The 12417-nt window shown below is 36.7% G+C and overlaps 1 protein-coding gene across 1 annotated transcript in view; it reads right to left on the reverse strand.

Moving 5' to 3' along the window:
• Positions 1–12417, reverse strand: part of THSD7B (thrombospondin type 1 domain containing 7B) — a 1126956-nt gene that overhangs the window by 750761 nt on the left and 363778 nt on the right. Inside the window, exon 4 of the mRNA XM_043994926.1 lies at positions 5936–6184. Coding sequence (XP_043850861.1) covers positions 5936–6184 — 249 coding nt within the window. The remainder of the gene's footprint in view (positions 1–5935; positions 6185–12417) is intronic.

Genomic DNA, 12417 nt, shown 5'->3' on the forward strand with positions numbered 1-12417 from the left:
GAGCTAAAGTGATGATGAAGAGATTCATAAACAGCAGTATTTCAGTTCCATGAGAAAATAAGTCAATTCTGGTTCCAAAGTGTGATATGTGGTATGCTTAGCATAAGGAGTGCACCGAAAGCACACATTTTTTCCTGCCCAACATATTTTCCCAAATTCACTAATTACATGCTTTTTTACCACTCATGTCAAACTGAAGACAAAGGTAAGCATTCTGCTTTTGGGTTTTCCTGTGGTAGTCCAAATTTCAGGCTAAAGGACATCATCTGATTTGGGTATCACTGTGGCTAATGTATTTCTCTTCTCTGACTTAAATGGAATCATAGTTTGTACATGATAATAGCAACACCATTTCCCACTGCTAAATGTTAGCTGGCATTTATCTCAGGTAATGCCCCAGGACTATTATTTGCTACCAATTTAACATCTTGAAAAAGCTCAGGAATTGTCAACTTCAACAAGGTTGTCAAATTGTAAAGCTATAGGATCATAACTGCTTCCAATTGAAATTGGCAAAGGGTATGCTTTTCATAGACTTTATGAGCATATATCTTAAAATATAACCAAATGAGGTACAATAACCACAACTCTGGGAGATCTGCCTGGCTGTGTCTTGGCTGAATCAATACCATTCAGCTCTATTATGCTGAAGTCAGGTAATACATGTGTTTGCAAAAAAGTTATCTTCTACAATATAGAAGCCACATGTGCTCCTGTACATGATCTAGGGCATGTCCCATTTAACCCAGAATTCCAAGAAAATTACTGTCTCCATAAGAGTCACCCTAAAGGGGAGAAAAGACAGCAAGGGTGCATTTATGAACGTCAATAAGAGGAAGTATGTGTTTTTCATTAAGTGCCCTAGAAATGTTTATCATTAGACCCAAGTAAATGTCTAATTGCCTGGCCATTATTAAGAACACGGAGTGGGGGGGGGGGAGGTCAGCTAGATGGCTCAGTGGATAAGCACCGGCCCTGGATTCAGGAGTACCTGAGTTCAGATCTGGCCTCAGACATTTACTAGCTGTGTGACCCTGGGCAAGTCACTTAACCCCAATTGCCTCACCAAAAAAAAAAAAAAAAGAACACGGGGGGGGGGGGGGGTTGCTAGGTGGTGCAGTGGATAGAGCACTGGCCCTGGATTCAGGAGGACCTGAGTTCAAATTCGGCCTCAGACACTTAACAATTACTAGCTGTGTGACCCTGGGCAAGTCACTTAACCCCAATTGTCTCACAAAAACAAAAACAAAAACAAACAAACAAAGAACACAGGGGACAGAGGCAGCTAGGTGGTGCAGTGGATAAAGCAACAGCCCTGGATTCAGGAGTACTTGAGTTCAAATCCAGCCTCAGACACTTGACACTTACTAGCTGTGTTACCCTGGGCAAGTCACTTAACCCCCATATCCCTGCAAAAAACAAAACAAAACAAAACAAAACAAAACAAAACAAAACACAGGGGACAGTTTCCTGTTTGGAATGTGAAAAGTGAAATTTTAAAAATTTATAAAGAGGGCATTACTTCATAATGCCTTATCCTTAAATTTGCCTCCCTAAAGGACAATTAAGGCTAAGTGGAATTATTCTTCATGAAAAAAATTAATTAGTTGCAAAATAATTTTTAAAGTTGTGTGGGGGGTAGGTGGATTATTTCCTTGATATATGTAATAAACATTTTACTTCAAAACTAATGTTTTGACATTTACTCACATTTGATATTTCCATGATCACCATCATAAAGAAAGATGTCACAATGTAGAGACATATTGGAGAGACCACTCCATTTGGAGCAATGCAAAAGGCATTCTAGTAAGACTTGTTACTACCTGTACAATCCGGAGCAAGTCAGTTAACCTTCTGGGACCTCATTTTCTTCATTTTTAAAATGATGATTTTTGATTAGATGTTATCTAAGATATCTTCAAGTTCCAAATCCTCTAATCCGATGAGAATTGATTAGCTAGAGACATCGACTAACTCTTTACTTTCCATCTACAGGTCTGCTTGATTTCGCTTCCAACAGAACATGATTCCTTACCCATCATAAGCTGATCATCTGATATCTCATCACCATGCCCATAACTGGGCTTTGGATATTCAGTACCTTCCCAAATCCCTTAGCTTTCCCTCTCTTCTCATTGTAAGGCTGGGGGAGGGGGTAGAGCCCTAACCCCTTACCAAAGCTTTCCTTTATAGAGGGCTGGAATCTGAACTTTACAGAATAGAATTTAAATCAGATCTCTTTGTATTAAGGTAAAACATGGTATAGGAAAGCCTAGATGCTAAGATTTGTTGTTTGTTACTTTCAGTTGTGTACAACTCTTCATGACCTCATTTGGGGTTTTCTTGACTAAGATAGTGGAGTGGTTTGCCATTTCATTCTCTAGCTCATTCTACAGATGACAAAACTGAGGCAAACAGGGTTAACACAGCTAGTAAGTATCTGAAAGTCAGATTTGAATTCATAAACAAGAGTCTTCCTGATTCCAAGCCTGATGCTCTATTCATTGTACCACCAAGCTGCCCCATATCACTATGGTCTTCTGTATATCTTAAGTACAGCAAGTAGCAGAAAAAGAGCTATGCTCAATATCTTCTATAGGAGGTGGTGAAAGGGATCACCATTGCCTTTTGACCATTTCCACAAAGGTCAATAATTCCAAAACTTTGGGGACAATTATGTATTTTTGTAAGCAAACAGGATTAGACTTAATAAGCTTATTCTCTACCCCTTCCCCCCATTTATTTTTTTAATTTATAAAGTGACAAGTTTTTAGATTACTCTGTCCTTTTCACTACCCCCCAATATGCATATTTTTAAAAATCTACCAATATATAAAGTCAGGCAATTCAAATTAGGCACATATGAAAATATGTATATGTGTGCTTATATATATACATATATATGTATGTATGCATATGTATGCATATATTTGTATGTATGTATATACAAGTATAAATCCAACAATAAGATCCAGAAATATAGATTCAGTTCAAAATAACTTCAGAACCTATAAAACACTTAAGATTATATCTACCAAGATTCACCTAGGCACTATGAGTCTAACTATTAAAAAAAGCTAAGGCAGCAGCTAGGTGGCACAATGGATAAAGCACTGGCCCTGGATTCAACAGGACCTGAGTTCAAATGCAGCCTCAGACACTTGACATTTACTAGCTGTGTGACCCTGGGAAATCAACACTTATTGCCCTGCAAAAAAAAAGGGGGGGGGAACTCTTTCCAAATATAGATTTAAATAATTGGAAAAACATTAATTGTTCATGAGTAGGTTAAGCCAATTTAGTGAAAGTGATAATACTACCTAAATTAATTTATTTATTCACTGCTATGCCAGATTCCCAAAAGAAAGAGCTAGAAAAATAATAACAAAATTCATATGGAGAGAAAAAGATCAAAGATCCTAAGGATAATAATGATAGTAAGAAGAAAGAGGGTCTGTTAGTAACAGATCTCAAATTGTACTATAAAGAAGTTATACTTAAAACTATTTGGTACTGATTTTTTTAAAAAAATCAGTCAGTGGAACAGATAGAACATAGATAACCCCATCACCACGTCACTCCACTATGATCCCAGAATGCCATTATAATCCAGACATATAGGTGAGGGGTCATAAAAAGAGCTCTCAATCCAGGATCCTAGTTAACTAGCCTTATAGCATCTTGCATACAAAGTAGAGACACTAAGAGGCAATTATCAAAATCTGTTAAGATTATAATTTAATTTGAACCTCCTGATAAAATCAAAATCTGTTATTTGTCTTTTTCTCCCTGATTCCCAAACCCATTCCTACGCCCAACCTTACCTAGTCAGAGAAAAGGAGAATACTCTTCAAATTTAAGATATTCCACTGATTGATATGAGGGGAGGGGAAAAAAAGTAATGCTTCTCCTTTAAACAGGAAAGATTAAAACAAGGAGAAGCAACAAGCACCTTAGATCTTTTTCGGAGGAGGGGTGGAGAGATTAAGGAAGGGAGTGATCCTCAAATCCCCAAGAATGAAGTCTGTGGCCTTACCAATAAAGAACCATACTTGGGCCCACAATGGGTGTTTCTAGTTCCTTACTTTCAGTTTAAGATTTCCACCCTTTACAGGTGGCAAGAATGAAAGGAACAGAGGGTTTAAAAAGAATTATTTTAAAGCAGCAAGTATGCATCTAACTCTTGTCCAATTAAGAAAAGCCTCAAAAAGGTCCCCTAAAGTTGGCGCAGTTACCATTACAAACCCTTCTTTCTCTATAATGACTCTGCACCTCCCCAGCCCAGTTCAGCTCTAAGGAAAACGTCAACCTCAGAATTCTGAAGAATAAGCCATTTGAAGGTTGGAACATGCCTACCTTGCTCACATTTGCCTATTCTTTGTCTCATTATATCCTTACCCTCACCCCCCACCAAAAAAAAAGGCTTAGAATATTAACTCACAGCAAAAAGCTTGAAAATGTCTATAATCAAAAGCAATTGAGGTAAAGATTGAGTCTATGCTGATGCAACAAGAAGCAACTAGGTGGTTATAGTGGGTACAGCAATGAACAGAAAGTTAGGAAGACCTGAATTCAAGTCAGACCACTGAAACTTACTAACTGGACAAGTCAATGAACTTCTGTTTGTCTTAATTTCTTCACCTGTAAAATGGGGATAATAATAAAAGCTCCTTTCTCCCAGGCTTGTTGTGAGGATAAAGTGAGGTAATAATTGTGTTTTACAAACCTTGAAGCAATATATAAATGCTAGTTGTTGTTATTGTTATTATTATTTTAATTAGTAAATAACTACACCCCCAGTTCATTTCCAACATTCCATTAAACAGGCAGAATCAAGGAACAAGATGCTGTCACTATCAGGTTCATCCTATAATAAACCTAGAGGTGAAAAACTCATATGGTATTTATCATGTCTCCTCAGCCACTTAGCCAGACAAAATAAAATTAGTAATAATACAGGGCAGCTGGGTGGCACAGTGGGTAGTGTATCAGGCCTGGAGTCAGGAGGACTCATCCTCCTGAGTTCAAACCTGGCTTCAGATACTTACTAGCTGTGTGACCCTGGGCAAGTCAATTCATCCTGTTTGCCTCAGTTTTCTTATCTGTAAAATGAGCTGGAGAAGGAAATGGCAAACCACTCCTGTATCTTTACCAAGAAAACCCCCCAAAGGGGGTCAGAAAGACTATGACACAAGTCTTCTATACATCTTAAGTACAGTAAGTAGCAGAAAAAAAAAATTGTGAATGACAATAAAATACAACTGACTGCTAGGTATAATGGTAATACACCTGTAATCCCAGCTACTGGGGATGCTGAAACAAGTGGATCTCTTGAGCTCAGGAGTTCTGATTTGAGTGGATTAAAACTATCAAGTTTCTGCAATATGTTAAGCAATAATATGCTGAGCCCCAGCAGAAGGGGTCCATCATGTTGCCTAAGGAAGGATGAACCTACCCACGTCAAGAACAGAGTAGGTCAAATTCTCTATGGCAACTGGTATTGGGATCAGGCCATGCGTAGTAGCTCTTTAAAAGTCTTTAAGTCTTTAAAAAATATAGTAAGGGACAGCTAGGTGACACAGTAAATAAAGCACACGCCCTGGATTCAGGAAGACCTCACTTCAAATCCAGTCTCAGACAATTAACACTTACTAGCTGTGTGACCCTGGGCAAGTCACTTAACCCTCATTGCCTCAAAAAATAATAATTATATATATATATATATATATATATATATATATATATATATATATATATATATATGGAGAGAGAGGGGGGGTGGGAGGGAGAGGGGGAGAGAGAACAGTTCAGAACAATGAAACATAATACAACACCGCATTATACAACACAACAGACCATCTGGAATGACTCCTACCACAGCATCAAATAAGATCTCATTTAACTTTAAGTTGTCACAAAGAATGTCCCATACCTAGAACATAGCTGCAGAAGTTCTCCCCCCAGGTTGCAGGCCTCTTTTTCTTGTAGTTCAGGGCATTCCTGTCCTCCTCCTATAGCAATATGTTTGATACTCCGGCTCCTGCTCCTAAATCCTGGGGAAAGATCCCCCGATTGACAGGTCTTGGAGCATTGACTCCAAGATGACCAGTCTGTAGTTTCACAGTCTTTTGGCATGACACAGGATTGAAAGGTCAAAGGGAAGTTGTCTTGCATACAAAGGCTGTAAAAACAGAAAAGAGAAACATGAGTGGATAGAAAGATGAGGGCTTGGAGTATCTCAAAATTCTTTTTCTATGCAAAGATGCCACTTCAGGAAGTCATACTTTAAAACATCTCAACAGAAACACCATTGTAATACAGACTGCTGTAATATAAGACATTGCCTGATATGGCCTCACACTCTGTGCAAAGGGGTAAACTAGAGTGGTGGTGCTCCAGGAAATGTTTAACAACTGATCTGAGTATGGAGATAGAGGGGATGCATGCATAAGACACTTAAGTTTATTTTGTATAATTAACATTTTCTCAATTACTTTCTTAAGTCTAGAAAAATAACAAAATTAATTATACCCTGTTTGGCAACATTTGGTGATTTCTGAGGTATAAATACCCACGCTGAAAATTAAACAATCCACTCTCATGAATAGGTTTGACCTGGCTCCAGCACCCTCCTGACCAGAGTATATGACACACTTTTTGTCAGGCACCAGGTGGAACACATTATAGTGAAATTGCAATGTCCACTGCATTGGTTAGTTCCTATATTTCTTATGAAGCTTGAATGCTTATTGAATCACTGAAGGTTCAGTTTTCCTCCACAATAGTGATGGTTTCCAAGAATAAGGCCCATGGTCCAAGACAACAAAACATGTGCCAAAGTCCTTTAAAAACAACCCTGCTTCTCCAAATAAACCAGTAATTTATTACCACTGCTAGTACAATAAACTGCTCGGTGCATCTTGCCATTTCCTTTGATGGGATCAGAAAGCACTCCAGGCAGAATTTCTTTTAAAAGTCTCCTGTATAGTGAAGAGCTTTCCTTAACCCTTCTATGCTAGTAGGAACTGCCTTTTGATTGGGAACAAAACGAAAAACCTTCCTGAAAGCAGAAGGATACTCAATTTTTACTTTCTTAAACAATTAATAAAATCTATTTATCAGTTTAAGTTATATAAAAAGCAAACCCTTCATCAATAGTCATTCTCCAGGAATAACAACTTCCTTTAATAAAAAAGAACATCTATCCTCAGGTTTCATTTTTTGCAATGAAAAATAAATTGTTATTATTTTCACTTTCAGTTTCTTTCTCCTCCCCATGTTTTGTTTTCTACCAACTCTTCCAATTGGATCATGAGGTAGAATAACAACAATTTCACATTTCTGACATTTAAAAATAGCACCTGATATTCATAAATTATATTGGGAAATTGTAGGAAATAACCTGGTCCTGAACAGTATGGGATATAAGCACTAAGTCCTCTTCTGCGGGACAAGGACATAATTTCCTTTTTTTTTTTTTTTTTACAATCCTTAAACCAACAAAAAGGAATGGAAGATTTAGGATATAGGCAGCTGGGTGGCATAATACATAGAATCCTGGACTTGGAGTCAAGGAGATCTGAGTTTGAATTCAGATTTCAGACACTTACTGTCTATATGAACCTAAACGAGTCACTTCTGTCTGTCTCAGTTTCCTTATATGTAAAATAGCTTTACTAATAGCACCTCCCAGGGTTGTGAGGGTCAAATAAGATAGTGTCTGGCACTTCGTAAGCATTATATAAATATCAGCTAGTAGTAGTAACAGTAGTAGTAGTAGTAGTATGCTAAGCAGTCAAATTCAAATAATCAACTGTTGTTATTTAGTCATTTTCAGTCATGCCCTACTCTTTGTGACCTTATTTGGGGTTTTCATGGCAAGATACTGGAGTGGTTTGCTATTTCCTTCTCTAGCTCATTTTACAGATGAGGAAACTGAAGCAATCAGGGTTAAGTGAGTTTCCCAGGGTCATATATATAGTGTCTAAGGAGGGATTTGGACTCAGGTCTTTCTGACTCCAGGCCTGGAGCTCTATCAACTGTGCCATCTAGCTGCCTTCATGTTATAAAAACTGACTAAACAATCAACTTAATCTTGCTTAAATGCTCAGAAACAGAGATCAGACATTTAATTAATGTTGAAATGTTATTTCAAAGAGAAAATACACATTGCTCATTTGTAAATGGAAGAAAAAGAGATGCTTAAGGTAATGATGACTATTAAGTATTTATAGAGTACTTTGTAATTTGCAAATTACTTGACAAACATTCATCTGTAAATGAAGTCTTGGGAGCTACAAATTGTCCAAATAATACTTATTCCACCAGAAATACAATTAAACCTTCATACTTAAGAATAAAGCAAAATTTGTATTACTAAAGTCGATAGTTAACATTTATTGAGATACCTAGCTTTAATTGGAGGTATAATTTCTGTACAGAAACATAGGGTTAAGATGACTTCCAAGACAATCTTGATTTTGGTCAATTATAGAATTTCCCATTTGAAAGGGAGTTCACAGGTCATCCAACTTCTAATGGAAGGTCTTCATTGATGGGGAAGCTATATTTACTGAGTTGGGGCATTCCACATTTGGTCACTTATAACTGCTACCAAATTTTTCCTTACATTGATCCCAAATCTGTCTTTCTGAAACTTCTACCTCATTAATCTTACTTATACTCAATAAACAAAAGAACACAAGGACAGTTAGTTTGGGGAAGGGAAGTATAATAGAGTTTATCTATTAACAAAGAAACAATTGATTTTTTTAAACCAAAAAATTGTTTGAATACATTTCAAAATTCCACACTTGAGGTGGGGGAAAAAGTATTTTCCCTTTAAAACCAGAGATCAAAATATGCGATTTGTGGTTAATAAGGAGGACCAACCAAATTAATAGCCAAACATAGGAAAAGATATTAATTTTCAGTAGAGTGACATAAATGCTAAACTCTCAAGAACTAGTAGTCAAATCCTTGCTAAGCTACTTTTTAGGTATATGACCTGATGTTTCATTTCCTTGTCCCCTTATTTTTTCATCAGTATAAACAGAATAATCATTCTTGCATACTGCCTATATTACTGAGGTTTTCTTAGAACCCCCCAAAAAAGATAATCCTAGGTGCAGTAGTTTCAACTTGTCAGCCATATCAGATGCAACAACAAGGAAAGATAATAGAGTTTTGTGACATCCCCTTCTGAATGGGGGCGGGGGACACCAAAGCTGTTTCAGGATTTTAGGGCTTTGATTTTGTTGTTTTGATAAAGACCAGTACTATTACTCCTTGATGATCTCTTCCTCCTTTCTCTGCCCTCCCCCTTCTCTCTCTCTCTCTCTCTCTCTCTCTCTCTCTCTCTCTCTCTCTCTCTCTCTCTGGAAAAGTATGTTAAATCTTCTTCCATTCAGTCAAGCACTGAGTGTTAAGAAAATGTTGGTACTAAGACCACAGCTCTGACAAAAGTAGAAGTTTACCTAAATGACTAACAAAATGCCCAAGATGAAATAAAAACTATATATCAAGTTTTGCAAGTAACCTAGAATATTTACATAATTCTAACTTGTGAAAAAAACAACACACTAATAAATGCAAAGAAGGAAAACGTGATTGAAAGAAGAAGTAAAAGCCAGAGTTGACATTAGCTAAGCCTGAATCGATTTGTGAAACTGAATGGAGTGCAAAGTATGTATTGCCGCCCCACCCCCCTGCCCCCGCCTACAATTTTTATTTTTAGAGACTTTTTTTAGTGCCAGCTGAACTAGTGTTGTCTTATGAATAAAAGTGCCAAAGATTATAACCTGTTAAATGCATACTTGAGTGTTTTGTAAAACCCCTATTATATGCATCTATATGGAAATGGAGGTATTGTTACACTTTTAAACACAGACCTTCAGAAATAGAGAGGTATATGAACAGAGTTCTTAAAGTTCATTTGAATGTTTTTGGAGGGGAATTTTGAGTTCTCTTTATTCTAATAGGTGTATGTGAATGTGTCTGTACATATGTTTATGTTTACATGCACATCCAAATGTATGTAGTGTGTGTATATACATATACACATACATATATACACGTATGTATACATGCATACATAAATGTGCGTGCGTGTGTGTGTGTGTGTGTATAACAGAGAATCATACAATTGCTGAGTTAAATGGGAGCTCAGAGATTAGCCATGCCATACAATGATTGGTTGAAGGAAATCAGATTGTTTAGTTCAGAGAAAAGATGACATGATACCTGCATTGCATTTGAAAAGCTGTCAAGAAGAAAGATTAACTTGTTTTGTTTGTATCCAGAGAGTAAGACTGGGAGCAAGGTATGGATACTATAGAGGACATGATTTCAACTCAATAAAAGGAACCATTTCCCAACAATTAAAACTACCCAGAATGATAAAATGAGACGGAGAAGGAAATTGGCAACCACTCCAGTAACTTTGCCAAGAAAACACCAAATGGGATCCAATTCACAAAGAGTTGGACATAACTGAAAAATGATTGAGCTACATATGAAGAATGAGAATGGGTTAACTCGAAAGGTACTGAGAATATCACTGAAGATCCTTAAGCAGAACCTAAATAACCTTTCAGGGTGATGTTGGAAAGGCTTTTTATTCAGTTACATGTTGAACTGGGTCACCACTGGGGCCCTTACCATCAAATCTGAAATCATGATCCATAGTTCTTTCCCTATTTGAAACATACATCTCCTTGTTTATTGTAAAGGGATACTGTAGGGATTCATCTGATACTATGCTTTTATTAATGTAGCCTAAAATCATAGTGACTTTTTTTTTTTTTAGATTCTGAATCCCATGGTTAATGCTTATTGGGCTTTCAGTTGACTAGATCCCTCCGCCGGGTCATTTTCTCATGACCTGTTGTCTAGCCACATTTCCTCCATTTTATACTTTAAGCAGCGGATCACATTCTATAAAACTACAAAGAAATTCCAGTTGGAATGAAATTAATTGAATTTAAGTTTCTTGTCCCTATTACCTTCCTATATGAGAACATTTTACCAGTAATTCTCAACTGACAATTCTGTGTAATGCAAATGTGTATTTAATTGGTTCATTTGCAGAGTTTCTAAAAAACAAAAATCCACTTAAATTCAACAATGACTAAAATGGAAATTAAAATGAGACACCTTGAATTTTGCATTGGGTTAATATTTAGATGTACTGTCACATATAACCTGGATAATACCTCTATTTAGAAATACTCAATGAAACTGAACACTGAATATGTTTGTGATTTTCCAATTTCAATATATTCAGTTATGAGCTTTATAAAAGGCAATAAACATAAAGCCACTTATCAAACCAACTGAGAACATGTATATAAAACATTTTGTGAACCTGAGTGTATATGCCAAGTATCATCATCATCGTCATGATGCTTATTCTGACACAAACCTATTATTGAATTGGTATAGAGAACTCCCAGTAAGGAAAAGCTCTTTACAAATGAATTTTAGCAATTTTTCTGCAATATAAAGTCTTAGAAAATAGCCTGCAATAATAAGAGGTTAGGTGACTTACCTAGCAGTATGTGCTATACTGAAGACCTCTAACCCAGGTCTCCCTGAATCCAAGGCCAATTTTCTATCCACTGTGCTAAATTCCAATTCTTACTATAATCATCATCATTATTAAATAAAGCTATATGTGGCACTGTCTTTGTGTGTGTATATATACACACACACACACACACACATTCACACATAAACACATTCACAGGTATACATATTATTATGTCATATTTTAAATTCTGAAAGATCACATTTGATTTATATTCTTTTTTTTTTTTTGCTGGGAAATGAGGGTTAAGTGACTTGCCCAGGGTCACACAGCTAGTAAGTGTCAAGTGTCTGAGGCCAGATTTGAACTCAGGTCCTCCTGAATCCAGGGCTGGTGTTCTATCCACTGTGCCACCTAGCTACACCCTGATTTACATTCTTAATACTATTCTTTCTATTAATTTACTTCATAACAGGTCATTCTTTAACATCTTTTAGGAGAACCTCAGCCTTTATACTTACAAAAATATGGCCTGAGAAGAAATGGTCATTTTAAAAAGTACCTAAAAACAAACAAATTCCTGTTGGTTTACAAAGTTTTGGCTACAGTAACTATGCAATAAAAATGAAAGCAATAGAGGACTACCAGCCAAGATGACTGCCCAAAGCTAGATCAATTAGCTTCTACACAAATATTGCAGGAAAAACTTAAAAATATCATAAGACAAAACAATGAACAAGAAAACCAGAAACTAAAGTGACTTCTGCCCCCATTTTGCACAAAATGTCAGGCAGAAGCCCATGGGTAATTGGACATATGGCCACTAGGAAAAAAATATAGTCCAGAGTAGGGAACCAATTTGGAAGCTTCCACAAGTGAGAAGGAAT

This window comes from Dromiciops gliroides, chromosome 3 (genome assembly GCF_019393635.1).
Source record: "Dromiciops gliroides isolate mDroGli1 chromosome 3, mDroGli1.pri, whole genome shotgun sequence".
NCBI classification, from domain to species: domain Eukaryota; kingdom Metazoa; phylum Chordata; class Mammalia; order Microbiotheria; family Microbiotheriidae; genus Dromiciops; species Dromiciops gliroides.